Source organism: Mus caroli, chromosome 2, assembly GCF_900094665.2.
Source record: "Mus caroli chromosome 2, CAROLI_EIJ_v1.1, whole genome shotgun sequence".
NCBI lineage: Eukaryota > Metazoa > Chordata > Mammalia > Rodentia > Muridae > Mus > Mus caroli.
In genome coordinates this window covers 96,362,928-96,381,419 of record NC_034571.1, presented here as the reverse complement: position 1 = coordinate 96,381,419, position 18,492 = coordinate 96,362,928, and the positions used below count along the sequence as shown (strand labels likewise).

General features: G+C 42.0%; 2 protein-coding genes across 5 annotated transcripts in view; one reads left to right on the top strand and one right to left on the bottom strand.

Annotated features, from left to right (window-relative positions):
• Apip (APAF1 interacting protein) overlaps window positions 1–7,278 on the bottom strand; it is a 34,507-nt gene extending 27,229 nt beyond the window's left edge. For all 4 annotated transcript variants that reach the window (XR_003835577.1, XM_029472706.1, XM_021151861.2 and 1 more), the window contains exon 1: window positions 7,117–7,278. Coding sequence is in view for 2 of the 4 variants with exons in the window: in XM_029472706.1 (XP_029328566.1) it covers window positions 7,117–7,170 (54 nt within the window). In the remaining 2 variants the exon portion in view is untranslated. The remainder of the gene's footprint in view (window positions 1–7,116) is intronic.
• A 124-nt stretch (window positions 7,279–7,402) lies between these two features.
• Window positions 7,403–18,492, top strand: part of Pdhx (pyruvate dehydrogenase complex component X) — a 58,224-nt gene continuing 47,134 nt past the window's right edge. Inside the window, exon 1 of the mRNA XM_021151849.2 lies at window positions 7,403–7,668. Within this exon, the coding sequence (XP_021007508.1) occupies window positions 7,509–7,668 (160 nt within the window). The 5' untranslated portion in view covers window positions 7,403–7,508. The remainder of the gene's footprint in view (window positions 7,669–18,492) is intronic.

The window sequence follows — 18,492 nt, the reverse complement described above, 5'->3', positions numbered from 1 at the left end:
AGCACAAAGCTAAAGAGATGGCTCAGCAGCTAAAAGCATGTCCTGTTCTTGGGAGAACCAGAGTTCAGTTGCCACCACTCACATCAAGTGATTCACTCTCTCTAGCTCCATCTCCAGGCTGAACTGAAGCCTCTGGTCTTCTTAGGCATCTGCATGTGCACATATCTACCTACCTACCTACCAACACACACACACACACACACACACACACACACACAGACACAGACACAGAGAGATACACACACAATATAACATAAAAGTTGGGGCTGGAGAGATGGTCCAGAGGTTAAGGTCTGTACTGTTCTTGCAGAAGCTTGGAGTTCAGTTCCTAGCACCCATGTCAGTCAGCTCACAATCAATGTTACTCCAGCTCCAGAGGAGCCAACATCTCTGCCGGGGAGTCCTTGGGCACCTACACTCATGTGCATATATCACACAAAGGTGAGTATATATATATATATATATATATATATATATATATATTTAAAAATAAAATTTAAAAGTCTCTACAGTAAAAGCACTCCACAGAGAACCATGTGACATACTATGAGCTTCCTTCCACTTTAAAGAGCTAAAGTTCTTGAACACAAATTAATTACTTAAAGTTAATAATAAAATGGATTTTTTTACTCTTCTCAAGGAATCTAGCCAAAAAACTTCTATGCCCCATATAATTTGCTATTTCCTTTTTGGGGAACATAAATGATATTTTAATTACATATTAAATACAACTAATGGGAAGACTCCTGCAGTGTTCCAATCATTAAGACCAAATTTGCGCAACAAATTGCAAACATTACCGAAAATGGTCTATTATTATAGATCCCCCTCTCCCTTTGTCTTTCCCCAGGATTGAGGGATTAGAGCCATTAGCCAGCTCCCTGCTACAGCACACCCATGGCGGGCAGTGCTGCTATTGTCCTCCTCAGCCACTCAGATCAGGAAGATAGCATTACAGGGGAGTAACGGAGCCCTGGCAGGCACACATCTGCTGACTTTCAGGTGCAGTCTTTTAACCTGTGCGGCCCAAGAGTGTGAACGTGGAAATGTTATCTTTGGAATGGGCACAAGGGGATAGCTTATCGTCTATTGCACCCCTGGATGCCAATGGTGCCTTTCAGCTGTTGTTGGAGTTGGCTCTCAGTGAGCATAACACCTATATAGCATGAAGCTAAAGACTCACAATGAATAGAAGAGACGCTATGGTATGGCAGAAACAGACGAAGTGACATTCAGAATATATTAGACATCAAAGTGTGAATAGCTTTCATCCCACTTTGAAGACATTTCACTTTTGTGTCACAGAAATGCATACTTATGCCTAACAGTAGCTCCATTTATTTCCATGTCTTCCTTTCTTTCACCTTAAAACACCAGCACATACCTGGACCCTGGCTTTCCTCTGGGAGGAGTCTGGCATAAACATAAAATAAACTTTCAGGCGAGGGGTGACATTCAGTGGTAAAGCATATGTTTATTAGCATAAGCAAGAGTCCAAATCTGATCCTCAATACTGGCCCCCAAGAGAAAGTGTTGAAGTTATTTAATTTAGTCATTAATTCGGAAAGCAGTAAAGGTGTGTTAGAATTTTTTCAAAACAGAATTCAACACACTTGGGCATGAATAATTAGTTTTCAAATAAAGCCAAATTGGACAAAATCCAAAGAGCACAGAGAACCTGCAGTGTATCCACCTTTCTGGTGCTGTGACCATTCCACAGTTTGCATAGCTGTGAACCTGCCTACCTACAACTCTAAGCCCCCATCACGGGGCTTGCTTGCCTCAGTCTTTCACGACTTTCCCGGAGACTGGATCCAGGAAGTGAGAAGGTCCAGCATGCACAGCTTCGCTTCCCTTCTGCCTGCAGTTTCATCCTGTTCTGTGCTTTGCTGGATTCTGTGCCATGGCACCTTCTCTCAAAAGCCCTTTCAGGCTTTGCACCGCCCTGGGAGGCTTCTTTCCATCCCTCCAACACTGACAGGAGGTCAGAGCAGAGCCTGCTCTCAGCTTTGTTCTTACTGGCAGGTCAGGATACTTTCTGGGTTGGTTTTCTGATATGGATCCATGATTCCCAGACTTCCGAATTTCAACCTCAGTTTTCTTTCTTTTATTACCAGAGCTGAGGGCACAGATGCAGAGGCCAGAGGAGCACGTTGTGGAGTCAGTTTTCTCAGTCCACTTCTGGTGGGCTCCAGAGAATGACCTCGGGTTACAGGCTTATGCAGCAATGGCTTTGCCCACTCCTCAGCTCATGGGCCCATGGGTAGTTTTCATGATTTTAGGGAATGACCTGTAGTTGCCAAGTAATGACACTAATTCTATTTTAACTATCTACTATCATCACTGTCTTCATTAAAGCGTGGGTTTTAAACATAAAAAATGGTAATGAAAATAATGTCAGTATAAACGGTAATCTTTTAACTTCCATGCCATTAATTTGGGGAAATTTACATTTTCATTGCTCTCTCTTTATAATTCCAATAAAAGTGTCCCCAAGACTGACATTTGGAGGTAGAAGGTATGCTTTTCCTGTTTGATGTCCTTACTTGCATTTTCTTCCTCTCCAATTCATCTTCCATTCTACCGTAAGTACTAAACTAACACAGTACTTTGAGCATTGAGCTTGGATCCCCAAAGCGACAAATGTCCAAATACCACTTCCTTCATCTATTACGTCTTAATTTATCTATTAGGTCTTAATTTACTTTTCAAGGATTTTTCACTATTGGTTTATATAAACCCCTCAGTTCCAGTCAAACTCTATATGGAATCAATGACAAGATGGTTCTCAGGGATCTCTGCATCCCGATGGTGCTGGGGATGGACCATGTGCCAACAGACTCCAGCAGAAGTGGCTCCATCACTTATTGCAGACGAGGTCATAAGGTGTGCAGTTTCAACGTTGGATCTTGGAACCCGCCCCCCGCCCTCCTCTGAGATCGCTTGTTCTTTTCTGAGCCAAGCTATGCAGAAGGCCACCATGGCCTGAGGAGCCATATGGGTGAGCAGACCCTCCTTATGCAGCCCATCCTTGAGGTGACAATTGCTTTGGCAACAGCCTGAGTGTTGCCTCATGAGCCCCTGAGCCATAACTCAGCTCGGCTGCTCTGAGATTCCCAATCCTCAGGATCTATGGGACAGTCAGTGCTGTTTTCAGCTGCTAAATGGTGGGATGATTTGCTGTGTATCAGTAGGTAACTAAGTTATGCCTTTCTTCCAGGCAAGAAGATAGTTTTGTTACACTGTTGTTGCAATTCTCTCAAACCCTGCTGGTCAGCTTTTACTCCAGCAAGCTGTGGCCACCCTCCCTCCAGTTCTATGTGCCAGCATTGGCTCTTTGCACTTGTTTCCTGGCATTTATCATATGCTTCACTCAGTCACTCAACAAACCGTGAGTTTTGTTAGGCCCCGAAGGGAGAAATATCAGTGCGACCCGACCCACTCTGAGGAGCTTGATCTAGTAAAGATCGTCACAGTTAGAGGATGGTAGTGTATAGCAGAAAATGGTTGGGGAGTCACAGAAGTAGAAGCTGTAGATTGGGAAGGATGCTTGAACTCCTAAGGGTGGGGCCAATGTGCTGTGCAGGTGGATAGGAAGGTTCCGAAAATGGCATTGTTTACAGATTAGGTTCTGTGGGTGAAGGTAGAGAAGCAGGATATATTTTTAACTTTGGAAGTTTCCATGCCTTCTGAGGATGAACTAACCAGGATGAAATGAGGCTGATGAGCAGAGTAGTAGAGTCCCCAACAGCATTCTGCTCCTCGGCAGATGCACAAGGACAACTTGAGGGAGTTAGTTTTGCCATGTGGGTCCTGGGGACAGAACACAGGTTGCCAGGCTTGGCAGTAAGCAGTTTTCCCTGCTGAGCCGTCTCACTGCGCCCCCTAAGTAACAAATGCTTTCAAGAATTGTATTTGGAAGCTGGACCAAAGTGGGTTTCACTTGCTTCATTTAGAAGTAGATGAAATTTGCAGGCATAAAATTCTAAAGACTCTTTCAGTGATGTCGCTATGGCAGTGAGTCCTAGATAAGGAAACAGATGGAAAAACTGTCTAGTAGAAACAATCTCCTATTGCATGTAGTAGTAGTAGTCATCTTTCTGACACTATAACAAAATACCTGAGATAATTAACATAAGGCAAGGTTTGCTTGGGCTTACAGTTTTATAGTTCTAGCCCACGATCAGGTGGGTCTCTTAGTTTTAAGCCTTTGGTGGGGTGCAGGGTGTTAATGGTAAAGGGGACATGGTGTCACCCATGGCTCACCTAATGGCCACGAAGCAAAAGATAAAGAAGGTACATAGGGTGTTCCCTGCCTTCTGGGGTCACATGCCCGATGACATAAGAATCTCTCAATTGTCCCCATCGTGTACAGGAGCTTCTACTTGCAAATGGTACAAAAACTGGGTGATAAGCCTTTATCATATAGGACTTTGGGGATACTCATATCCAAATGATAACCTATGCTATGAGGCAGACTTAGAGGACAAGAAGAGATGGAAGGCATAGGAGAGCTACAGCCTAATAAATAGGTTCTCTTCTGCTAGGAAACAGAAACTGAGATCAGAAAAACAGAAAGGTAATAGCCTAAAGAAGAGGAAGAACAAAGTATGTATGTATGTCTGGATGCCAGTATGTATGATCTATCAACAACAGGAATTGCCAAGTGCTTGTTGTGGGTCAGGCACTACTGTTAAAGCTGTATGGACAACTTTACCTTATACCAGCCCTATCATACCAAAAGATTAACTTGTCTACCTGATAACTGACAGCAGGGCCAGGATTTGAATCCAGGCAATACAGCTATATACCCCTACTCTTTTACTTTGAAATTATACTGTAGATGGAAGAGTATTGAAGCTGCCTCTGCCTCTAGGTCTAGTTGCTGGCAGATGCCCTGCAGTGACTGCTATAGTGAATTGACAAGCAGGCTGCTGTGATTCTGTAGTCATAAAGGGACAAATGTTTTCCCTTTCCTCAGTCCAGGGACCCAGAGGCAAACTGACTACAAACGCCTACAACTCATGAACTACCTGGGCCTCCTATCTGTGTTTCTCAGAAACCTGCAAGAGGGGGAATCCTGCTGTGTCTTCCGGAACTTACCTCTGTTCAGAATCCCCACTGTGCTCTGTGTGTTGTTAATAACTTAATACTAATCTCTAACACATAGGGCAAACTGAGTCAGACCAAACCAAATCGAACTTTCGTCACTATAAATAGGACACCATGATACATGAGGCAAAATTAAAAAAATCAAAAGCAAGCCTTCCTGGGTTTTCTCCCCAAGGCATGGCTTTCTAAGGAACAAGAGACATGTTCTTGGTAAGTTATACCTACCATAGTGCTTTGCTCAATAAACACTGGGTGCACTAAGACCGTATTTCTTACATTAAGAGAAGGCTAATATCAAACAGTTCAAACTGATATCTTGTGGACTGTGCTGGGTTGTTTTGCTCACTGTTGGGGAAGCCTTCCAATCAGGTAACACATAGTTAAGTCTTAAAGGATGCATATACGTTAACAAAGAAAAGAAGTAGTAAGGGATCCATGCTGGCTAGTTTTATGTCAACTGGACACAAGCTGTGGTCATCTGAGAGGCAGAAACTTCGGTTGAAAAAAATGCCTCCATGAGATGGGCTGAAGGCATGCCTATAGAGGAGTTTCACAGTGATTGATGAGGGAGGACTCTGCCCATTGTGAGTGGTGCCACCCTGAACTGGTGGTCCTGAGTTCAGGCTGAGCAAGCCAGAGGGAGCAAGCCAGTAAGCAGCATCCCTCTATGTGTCTGTATCAGCTCCTGCCTCCAGGTTCCTGCTCTACTTGTACTCCTGCCCTGACTTCCTTCTATGATGAGCAGTGAAGTAGAACTAGAAGCAACATAAACCCTTTCCTCCCCAAGTTGCTTTGGTCATGGTGTTTCACCACAGCAATAGTGACCCCACCCCCACCCCCACCCCCAACACAGACCAAAGTCGTTTATTTGATCTGCACAACACTTAGAACTCAAGCCAACATTTTTGAATCAAGAGATTTCACACAGAATATGACTTTCTAAGTGTCCCTCAAAAAAGCAGAATTTGACACTGAGTCTATACCTCCACACAGCAAGAAGAGGCTAGAGACATGTAATGAGATCTCTAGTCGAGGTATATAGTGCTCCTAGAGTTTTCTTTGTGGTTTCCTCAAAATATGGGCCAATCTAAAATGCTAGGTATTCAAAAGTCTTTGACAAATCACCATCTGAAACCACCCACTTCTCCTTCTATACTTGAAAAGCATCTTCAGCTTCTTTTTTGTATGTGGCTATTTTCTGTCTTGATAAATTCAATCACAGCTCTTGAATCACAGGTTATTTTGCTGATCTGGCACAACACTTAGTATTAAAAAAAAAATCTGTATTTCTATGATGACCGTCAGCAAGATTTACTAATAAGGGATGCCAAACATTTCTGCTATCAATGCACCTTGATTCTGATACATTGATTCTACTTTCCTCATTCTCCATATATAGGGATGGCCACCAGGGACCTGTGTCCTATATGCAAAATCTCCCTTTCAGTCTTGCCTAATTTCAAGGTTTATAAAGAATTTGTGAAAAGCCACTTATTCCAAGACAATAATAGTTCAGATACTCTGCACTAAATATTTCCTGTTTTATTTTAAATTGAGACCCCTTGGCTAGACGAAAGGTTAGTAAAGATATAATTTTGTGGACTTCCCCTGAGTCTTCTGCAGGGCTTATCAGTTAGTATCGAAACTGTTTATTCTTCTAGTTCGCTAGTTCACCATTTTCTTAGCACTAGAAGGCATTTCATAAGCCTGCGTCGTGTTTAACTGAAAGAAAAACCCATGCTGCCCCTGGGCCCATTTTCCTTAAAGAAGAATCATTTCCAAGAGCTCCCACCTCATAATGTCAAGTAAGATAGGCAAGGACAACTGCCCAAAAGAGTGCCCTTTGGGGTGCCTGACAATTCCGGTAGAGCGGCCATACTAGCACAGAGAGGGGCCTCTGACTGTCGCGGATTGGGTTAGGAATTAGCTGCCTAGAGCTCCTGGCCGAAGCCCTACCCCGCGGCCCGTGACCCCACCTCGCCTGCTGTAGACCGCCGTCCTTACCTGCGCGCCACACGGCCGCGAGCAACAGTCTCCTTGAGCTTGACAGCCAGACATGGTTCTGACTCTGCTCGGTTATCGGTCCCGCGCTCGTTCCAAGTCTGAGCGGCCGGCAGAACGCTATTAGGCGACAGTACGGGCAGCCTGGGGGCGGAGCAAGAGTGAGAGGCGGAGTCTGAGGGGGACCTCGTCAATTTGGAGAATCTGCGGCGGCGCAGGCCGGCTGGTGGGCGTGCCCATGAAGGTTGGAGGCGGTGTTAGAAGGACTAGTCCTCCAGTCCAAGGCGGGGAGCGTGCGCTGTGGGCGGGGCCAGCCCGTGCAAGGCGGGGCCTGGGCGGGCCTTGAGGCCGCCAATCTAGTTGACTTGCGAGCTTTCCCGGAGAAAGCCGGGAAGATGGCGGCCTCCTGGAGGCTTCGCTGTAACCAGCCGCTGCTTCGGTACCTTCTGGGATTTAGCAGCCGTCGAAGCCTGGGACTGGCACAGGGTGCTGCTGCTTGGCCTGTCGACCGTGGAGCAAGTTGGAGGTGGTTTCACAGTACTCAGCTGCTGCAGGGTGAGTGGCTTGCGCTCGTTCCGCTTCTCTCTTTAGCTGAGCAATGGGGCCTGGGTCAGGGGCTTTCTTGACTGGGGACACGGTTTGTGAGGTTAAGTGCGGACTCTTCCCGTTCCTTTCAACCTCCCCCAGAAACGGGCCTGCCGACTTAGCCTATGGCATGCGGCAAAAGAACAGTCTTCAGACTTGGGAGAGCTTGGTTCCGTCCTTGGCCTGCCTTCAGGGCTACATGGCTTCTCTGTGACCTTGCTTTAGAATTTGAGTAATTTCGATGTCACCTAGGGAGGGTCTGTTTTAAATCCCTCTATTTTAGACCCTTATCAATCACATGTCAAATTTCTTTAATTTTACCATTCCTCTCTAATGTAATATAGCTGCCCATACATTCAAAGCCACTATTACCCATACTGATTCATTCAAAGGACCTGTCCTTAATTGGAAAACTTTAAATCTTACTGCACTTAATGTACGCAGCATACAAGACTTAACTTAGAAAATACAGAATCACAGACATGGCTAGAATGTTTCAAGTAAAATATGTGGCATGAAATTCATACAGCCTATTACATAAAATTGTTCTTAAGCAATGATATTGGACTCGGAGATATACCCACTGTCCTTCCGTTATTTTACATACAGCATATAAAATGGCAGACCTGGCATTATTCTTCCTTACGTGTATGAATATGGGCTGGGAGTTAGGATGGGGACACAGAAAACAGTTTAGAAACCATTAGACATGTAAGTGATCATCCATACCGCCACCTGGTACAGTAGGCCCAGCCCACACTTTCTGAGCTGTCTGAGGCCACAAAACAAAACAAAAAAATGAAAAACATAAAATCGGTGTGCTGAGATTTCTAAAGAGGGACTAATAGGGACAATTTACCTAAGTCATTTTTGGAGTAATGTTTAATAAATACTTCCTGGATATTGTCTTTAACTGTATAGTGTATAATATTTTCTCTGCCTGGTCCTCATTTATTAAAGCTGAACTTGCCTATACTTAGCAGAAACTCTGACTCAGGAATCTGCACCTTAAACTCTTGTGAATTTAATGGACCACACTTTTGAGACTCCCTGCCTCAAAACATCGGGGAATATGAAAGCTTAGATTGGGAAAAATACCTGTGAAATGTCCTATCCTTGCTTGTGAGGTCTTTTTGAGAGTGTGAATTCCCTAAACTCTGTTTAAAAAGTAAAGAGTGTGTGTGCTTAGACACAAGAAATGAGTAGTTTCCAAGATTTTTCTTAGAGTCAGCTGCTTCTGCCTTTAGAAGTTCACATGGATAGTTTTCATCTGCTAAGTCTTGGCATTTTACCTGGACTTCCTCTACCTCCGGGTGTATACCTTGAACACCTTGTCTGTCAACATCATTTGTAGGAAGATGGTGCTGAATCCCAAGGCAAACTGAGTAGTTTTATTATCACTGCCCACTATCCACTTAAAGTACACATTCATTGTCTTAAAGCTTTTGGGGTCAGAAGTATAAAATGAATCTCACTAGGCTAAGGTCAAGGTGTCTAGCCAGGCTTGTCTCCTTTGGAGGTTCTAGTAGGCAATCAGTTTCCTTGTTTTGTTCTGTTTTATTTTGTTTGTTTGTTTGTTTGTTTTTGCTTTTTTTTTTTTTTCCATCCAAAGGCTTCTCAGATTTGTGGGCTCGTAGTTCCTGTCTCTCCTCCAGCTCAGTAACAGCGAGTCTAGTATTGAGCACACTTGTATCTCTCCACACTTCCTCCTACCTCCCTTCCATCGAGAGGATGAAGTCTTGTTGCTATGTTGGGCCCACCAGGATAATGGATTTTCCCCATCTCAAGATCAGTTGATAACAACCTTAATCCACATTCATCTTAATTCTCTCTTGTTCTGTGATATAGCATATTTGTAGATTTTGGACATTGTGACAGACACCTCCAATAGAGGCATTATGCTACATGTGGAGCCTGAATCTTTCTATCAACTCTTACCAATAGGATTTTGTTAAGCTACTTGAATACATTAATTATTTTAGAAGACATGAACTTAACAGGGTTGGCTTTTTTTTTTTTTTTTCATCTTCGTGTATAAAGGAGTTTCTCCACGAGATGAGTAGAAATCGTACTTTAATAAAACTAAGCTGTTTTTTTGTATAATCAGAGACCGTTTGAATTAGATGCATTTAGTGAACCCACTTCTCTTTCACATACTTATGTAGGATTTTAAAATCTGTAAATTTGGAAGTACTCTTGCTTTGTTTTCCCTAAAGGGGATTTGTTGGCTGCTTTTGTGAGTTATGGCATGGGCTGTGTGCTTAACACTTCTTAGAATTTTTTATTGAGTTCTAATGATCTAAAACTTCGGTATTATTGCTGTTTATTTGTGTAAAACTACAAAAGTTCAGAAAAATGAAGCCTTGCAGCTGTATTGTAAGTGCACTAATCAGTGCTCTGTGTATTTATGCTTAACAAATCCCTTCTTTCAGTTTTTCAACTGAAATGCTTATTGAGAAAGCAGTGTTACTTGTCTCTTGTCTGATTTCGTAAAGGAACAAATGTCTATCAGAGAGTGGGCACGTGACAGCCTACTTACAAAGTGTGATCTCCTGACCAAAACACATTCTCAGAATTCTGTCACATGGCCCATTCAGATATACAGTCATATTTAATTCTGTACATGCAATCCTGAATTATTTGACATCTTTTTTTTTTTTTTTTACAGTATTTATAGACTACTTGGGAGAGATTAACAGTGAAGACAGGTTTTCAGTGGTATATGCAGTGTACCCTAGGAAGTAAGTCCATGATGAGGCAAGACGTGTGCAGAGGAAAAAGTGGCAGTCCTTCAGCCTGAAGGCACAGCAGGGACTCCAGAAGCCAGTGTTAGTCACAGAATGACACAGCATTGGAATTCTCTGTTGTTATGCTTTTAGAAAAGACAAGATTTGGATTACATTTTTTTTTTAACTATTTATTCTTTTATTTGGGTAGGGATAGGCGTGCCACAGCATGTATTGAAGGTCAGAGGACAACTTGTGGGATTCAGTTCTCTCCTTCCATCATTGGGTTCCAGGGACTGAACTCAGGCCACCATTCTTGGCTGAAAGCTCTTTTACCTGTCGAGCCACTTGGTGAGCCAGAGACTTGGATTTTACTAAGGTATTAAGCATTACCCCAGGCGTCAAGGTGGAACGTTGTGTTTTGCAATCACTTCTACTCATTCTTTTCATACACTCCTGGAATTTGAATATGTTCTCCGAAAACTTATATGTTGGCAACTAAACACCCAAATCCACTTGATAATGGTAGCGTAGAAGGTTAGAATTAGGTGAAACCAGAAGAGTAGTGCCCCATGATAGATAGCATTAGTGTCTTAAAAAGAGGAAGTCAAACCAAACCAAGCTAGCATACTTGGTTACTACTGTACCAAATCCCCTTGTGTTGTATTGGGCAGAACTGATTTATGAACCAGTTACTGACTCTGTAATAATTGAATTTGTTTTGATTAAAAAGTCACCAACTTTAAGCCCCTTCTTGTTCATTAAAAACATACAATTGAGCCTTGGTGGGGGTGTGTACAAATGATTATGAACCAGAAAGTATTGGGTTAAAACAGTGTTGTCTGGGCCCAAGGGGAACACTGCACTCATGAAGTCGTAGCCCTGAAGTTACCTATCTAGGATCTATACAAGGTCAAGCCAGTCAGCATTCCAGCGTGGGAGTGGGGGGTCACTAAGTTACCTTAGTGTAATGTCAGTTGATGGCTGTTAGGTGAGGAGAATCCTTTAGGGTTTAGTTCATGGTAGGTTGACCTCAATCCAGTGGATGGCCTCAAACCTAGTTGTATATGGACAGCACAAACTGGACTCCATGGGTGAAAAAAATTGTGCCTGAGGTTGGGAGTGGATAAGAGAGTGAGGGGTGGATTACAAAGGGATTGAGAGGGAGGAGTATGAGGTGAATATATTGAAAATTCATTTTATGAAGATATAAAATTGTCAAAGATTTAATACAAAATACGTTTTTAAAATGAGCCTTGGATAGCAAAACCAGTTGGGAAACAGGTTCAGAAGTAATATAATATTCATTGAGAGCTTCCCTAACACTCTGCAGTCTTCTCAATAATTAACATGAATTAACTCATCTCCATCCATGGTATATGCTCTAGCAATAATCAATTTCAACCTGTCTGCCTGGCACCAACACTGCCTATCATACCCAGGTTATAGACAGCAGAGAAGCTCTAGCTTGCTAACATTTTAGTCACTGTGTTTATCCTAAGTGAGCACTTGTGCCTTTTCTTTGTATTGCGAGTGAGGCATACAAACTACACTGTGTAATAGTACTTTGATAACAGTCCTGAGGTAACAGTGATTTCACATACTTTTGGAAAAATGCAATTTTAGACCACAAGAGCAGTAGCAGAATTACTCAGCCTAGTTTAGAAATGTTTATGTTTTGCTGTCATGTGTTACTGGTCTTTAGCTACTTGGTGGGTTCTTTTTTTCTTCCACCCTTCTCCATCCCTTTTCCACACTTTCAACCCCCTAACACTAGATAGGAGAGAAAAAGAGGAGAGGAAAGGAAAGAGATCTCTGAGCAAAATCAGGAATAGGAAGGGGTGTGGCATTAGTGTTAGAGTACTTCCTGCTGATTAAGGGTGTCAGATTCCTTGGGGGCAAGTTTGATCTTCACTGTGAAGATATCTAATGTTCATGTTTTTTCTTCTTTGTGCAGCTACTGCTTATCAAACCATGACCAATACCAGCCAACATCCAACCCACTCTACCTCTCAGGACCCATGCATTTATGTATCTGAAAAGTCTCCAGAATTCCAAATGTTACACAATTGCAGAAACGATCTGCAGCTGTTAAAATCACACTTCTGCTAGAGCATGAGGCAAATCATAGTCAGCTGCTGCTGCTTCAGACAGCCCAAAGCAGCCCCATACCGCACACCTGGGATTAAAGTGAAAACGTAGTCTTATAATTTTTCTATGTCTTCAAAGAAACCAAAACTCCAAAATTGTCACTACAGTCCTAGGTTTCTAATTTGCCTCCTTAGCGTTCCCTTGATCTTTACTTGTTTTTGACAATAAACTGCGTAGATCCTTGACTCTGACACCCATGTCCATTTCTTTTGCTAAAGTAAGTGGTGTGATGATTTCTTTTTGCCCTTTTGCAAGATTGCAGAATAAACTGGAATCCACTTAAAATTTTCATTTTCATGATTTATGCCAAGCAGCCCATCCCAGCCATTGGAAGTTCATCTGAAGCCTTTGGAGCGTTCAGTGTGAAGACATAGCTTCTACTGCAGGAAACTGCGTAACCTTCCCAGCAGCCTTCCTTAAAATGTGCATTGGCTACTCTGCATGTAGGAAACAGTCAACAAGCTGGTGGTGGAGGCAGGAGGATGAAGGACAGGGAGTTTGAGGCCAGCCTGGAGTACATAGTGAAATTCTCAACACAAGGCCCTGGGTTCAGTTCCCTCTACCCATCAGTGGTGCTGGGGTATCAACAGATCATTTAAAGGGAATGAGCTGTGTTAATGACCCTGAGATAGAAAATATGTTTACCATGGCTGGTATCTGCACCCCACTTTTCTGTAACGACATAAGAACTTTCTCCCATTACAGAAATATTTCTAGGGGAGAGCTGACATTGGCAAGCAAGCATCCAAGGCAGTCTTGTGGGGAATTTACTGTCACTGGTTTTGAGAGGGGCACATATCTTTGAAAACTGACACAAAGCTACCACCCCTCCCCCCACACACACATACCTTTTTCAGAAAAAAATGCACATGTGCAAAATTTTGTATTTCAAAGGGACTTGGATCCCACCCACAATTTACCTATAAATACCATCCACCCTGTTTCCAGGAACACCTTGGCTATTTTCTACAGAGTGTTTATTTGTGCTCCTCTACAAACCTACCAAGTAAACCTGAGAACAGGAAAGATGTATTTTAATTAGAAATTCCAATGATAAATAAATAATGGCTAAGTGATCCCTGTAAGTGACCACAGTGTGCCCAGTAATGGGGGTCCTGACTCAGGGTGCTTAAGGTCACTCATGCATGTAGGATCATGAAAAAAGAAACATTTGCCTCTGCTTTCTTTTGCTCAGACTCTTTCCTCAAAGGGAAGAACTTTTCTTCATCATGTAAATGCCTTTCTCCCAAGTCTTTCCATGTAATTGAGAGAATACAAATGGGAAACAGTAGATTCTAAAAGGTAATTGGAGGAGAATTTAGTAAGTGACATTTTTGTGAATTCAGGGTGCTATTTAGAACAAGGTGCTGTCCCCACTGCCTTGAGCAGTGGTTGTCAACCTGTGGGTAGAGACCCCTTCGGGGGTTAAACGAACCTTTCACAGGGGTCGCCAGAGACCACTGGAAAAGACAGATATTTACATTATGAATCATAACATTAACAAAATTACAATTATGAAGTAGCAGTTGCAGTATTTTTATGGTTGGGGGCTGCCACAACATGAGGAACTCTATTAAAGGGTCAGAGCACTGACCTCAAGGGAGCCAGCTGGGAAGACCTCTGAGATGCTGTGTCCTACAGTAAAGGATGCAGCCATGCCCTGGTGACCCCTCAGTAAGCAGGGAGCTGGGGATGAACTACCCTGACTTCACTCTTCTCTCTCTCCCTTCAGTGTCCTCACTGTTCTGCCCATAGGCTGAGCTCAGTTGATGGAACCCACTCAGTATAGTGTGGAGAGAAACAAACAGATGATAGCCCCACACCACTGACTTCTTCCCTTTAGCTGTTAGACGTTATTTCTTCCATCATTTTAATATTTGAACTAGTAACTGAAGAAGTCAGCTCAGCTGTTAGAAAATTCCACCAGACTCGCCCCTACCCCTTTTCTGGAAGAGACAGGTTAGAGAGCATGCAGGCCAGAAAGGAGAGGCTGAGTAAGCCCCTACTACCTCATTCCCTAAAGACCAATTAGTTTAAAGGGTTCATTGTTCTGCCAGTCATATTGTGTCTAGTTGCTGATGCTCTATTCCGCCCCTGGAAACCATATAAAAACTGGCAGAAAGGCCTGCTGGGGTCACTGCCTCTTCTTTGGGTCTGGGACAACCCCAGTGCACTGGAACAATAAATCCCTCTTGGCTTTTTGCATCGATTCTGGCTCCATATGGTTCACTCAGGGGATCCCCAGTAAGCTAAGGCTCACCAGAGTCTTAAATAACCACTGTATGACATAATATAAAAGTTTCCATGCTAAAGCGTAGAATAGTTCAAACACAGTGTCTACACTCAGAGAAGTCAAGTGTAGCTCCTGATGATTGTATCTGTAGACAAGGTTTTTACTCTGCAGCCCAGGCTGACCTTGAACTAAACATGTCTGTCGGATTTAATGTTTATGTTAAAATCTATCTTCTATGAAAATACTAATCCTCTGTTAGAGAAAGAGCTAGCAAAGATTCTTTCCCATTCTCTGGGCTTCCTCTTCACTTGATGACTGCTTCTTCAGTTTGTAAGTTTTCTGCGTTCCCATTTGTCAATTGTTGGCTCTAAATCCTCTGCAAATGGACTCCGTCAGAAAGCCTTTCCTACGCCTGTATCATGGAGGACACTGCCTATGTTTTCTCTCAGCAGTTTTAGTGTTTCAGGTTTCACAGTGAGCTCTTTGATCCATTTGCAGTTAGTTTTTGTCCAAGGTGTTAGATATGGGTCTAATTTCCTATGGCCATCTGGTCTTCCCGGCACCATTTGTTGAAGATGCTTTCTTTTCTCCAGCTTAGGTTTTTGGCATCCTTGTCAGATATTAATTGTCTGGAGTTACATGTGTTTGTGTGTGAGTCTTCACCATTAGCCTGTGTGTCTTTTGTATATTGTTTTTATTACTATGGCTCTGAAATACATTGTTCTTTTTGTTCAGAATTATTTTTGTCTTTCTGGGGTCTTTTGTAGTTCCATATGAATTTTAGGATAGTTTTTCTATAACTGAAAAATGAGATGGAGATTTGATTGTTGTTGTATTGAATCTGTAAATAGCTTGTGGTAAAATGGTCATTTCACAATATTAATTCTGCCAATCCATGAGTGGGCTGTCTTTTCATTTTCTAGTCTCTCTCTCTCTCTCTCTCTCTCTCTCTCTCTCTTTTAGTGGTTTAGAGTTTTCACTGTAGAGGTCCTTATCTGCTTGGTTAGGTTTATTTCTATCTTATTTTCTTTGATGCTATTGTGACTGGGAATGTGTCAATAATCTTTTTCTTTGTGTTTGTTGGTGGCATATAGCAAAGCTATGGCTTTGTGCAAGCTGATTCTGTATCCTGTCACATTGCTGGGGATGCTAAAATGTTTATCATTTTAGAAGTTTTCTGGTAGAAGTTTGGGGATCTCTAATGTATAGTATCATGACCTCTGCAGGTAGGGATGGTTTGACTTCATCCTTCCCTATTTCTATTTCTTTCATTTCCTTCTTTTGCCTTATTGTCCCAGCTACCACTTCAAGTATATTACTTAAAAGAAGTGGGGAGAGCAACATCCCCGACTCACTTGTGACTTAAGTAGAATTGCTTCAAACTTTTTTCCATTTATGATGATGTTGGCTATGAGTTTCTCATATATAGCTTTTGTTATGTTGAGATATATTCCCTCTAGTCTTAATTCTCTTAATAATTTTATTATGAAGGCATGTTGGATTTTGTCAAAGGATTTGTCTGTGTCTATTAAGCCCATTTATGTGGTTTATTACATTTATTGACTTGCATATATTGAGACTTTCCAGCATTTCAGAGATAAAGCCAACTTGATTATAGTGAATGTATGTCTGCTTTCTGTTTGTAAGTATGTTACCAAACATTTTTTAATCTCTTTATCAGGGATATTAGTTTAGAGTTTTCTCTTTGTTGCTGTGTCTTTATCAGGTTTTGATATTAGAATCACCTGACTTTACAAGAGTTTGAGAGTGTACCTTCTGTTGCTGTCTTTTTAAATAGTTAAGAAGAACTGGCTGCAGATCTTTGAGTGGCTGGTAGAATTCTGCTGTGAATTCATGTGGCCCTAGCTTACTTCTCCTCCTCCTCCTCCTAATCATCATCATCATCGTCATCATCATCATCTCCATCATCTCAATTTCCTCATTTGAATTTTGGTGGTTTGGCTGAGTCCAGAAATCTATTAATTTCTTTAAAGTTTTCCAATTTACTGGAGTACAGATTTTTAAAGTATTCCCTTGGAATATTCTGAAAATATTTCCATCTAATATATATATAATTTCATTGAGGTCAAAATTCTGATTTTGCCTAGGCATAGGCTGGCAAAACAGACCACTCCATGGGTATTTGTCAAACGGCAAATTTAGGATTTAGCTGTGGTAACATTGAAGATAAAACACTTGTCAGTGATTTTTAATGAGAGAAACAGTTAGCATAGAGATGAAATAGAGCAGATACAGGAGTTAATGTAGCTTAGCTGAGTGATTATGGCTGGAGGAGGGGAGAGCTTAGGCTGGGAAGGTGAAAGCCACCTGTGACTCCATCTCTCATTGCTCCAGGAAGGAATTGTGATGCTCTAGAATACTATAGAGTATTTCAGTGCACATAAGCCCCCGGAATCCATCTTCTAAGTGCCAATCAAAAATATGCTGCCTGCCAATAATAAGTAGTGGGGACTTAGTCCTCTCCAGAGCCCATCGTAATGACTTTGTATTCATCATTCATTTCTTTATGAAAATGTACATTGTGGTTGTACAGAAGAGGAAGCTGAAGTACAGAATGATAAAGCATCTTAGACAGTGGAGCTGTAATTGGACCCAGGTAGTTTAGTGCTACTCTCTAGTCTTGATGCTTTATTTTATCAATATGTATATACTTGTTAAATAAGAAAATATTTCATTTAGTACAGTAATACACACACATGGCATATGGCAAAATAACCATAGAGGCTAATAACCCTATAGTAGATCTCTCCCCATGTCTTCCTCTTCTCCAGTCATCTTCCTTAAAAGCCAGGGGTTTTGACTCTCAGCTTCCCTCTGGCATTAATTAGCCAACCCTCCTGCTTGCATCTTGGACATTGTCTGGGGGTGAGTTCTGGTCACTAGAGTTCTCGTCTTTCAGTACTTGGTGCATTTATTTTGTATACTTGTTTATTTCACAGACACTGCTTGTACTAAATGTATACTGTGTGCCTCAGAGGCATCCCATATTTTAAAAGCTTATTACCCTTGTTTTTCATTTCCTGCAGGAATTGCTGTCCTGTACAACTTTTTTACTCCACAAATGTAATATCACTCATATCAACTAATGTTTCAGTTGACTTCAGTTTTTCATTTCTGTATATCCCAAGACGAGTAGGTTGAACCTAAATTCTAAATTTTCTTTAGAGAAAAGAGTCCTGTATGTTGTTGAATGGGATGGGAATGGTTGGTACCTAGCATGGGGCTGAGACACCTAGCCACCCACCTCCCCTCTGTTCACCCTGAGGTGACTTTCAACTTAAGATGCAGCTGTGTAGGGTCTTTTTAGATTTTTGGGTAACTGTTACTTTTCTACTTCCAAAGTTGTGTACTATTGCTCTCCACTTTCTGATTGATTTCTGTTTTCAAAATGAAAATTCAAGGCCATTTTCCCCTCAGTGTTAGATAAGTTTTGTGGCAGGGAGTGAAATTTCATAAATTTATCCCAAAACTTACTAGAGTTCAATAGCAGTTGTCGTTTTAGGTGTGTTGTTTTACTCTTTGCTTATATGCAAACAGTAGGTGGCGACTGGGTATCATGTATTGTCTTTGGACTGTTTGTTAGCCTGCCTGTGATCTCTCAGTAATTCTCCTGGCACCACAGCAAAGTAGCATGGTGCAAAGACAGCCTGCAAGCAGTGGTTT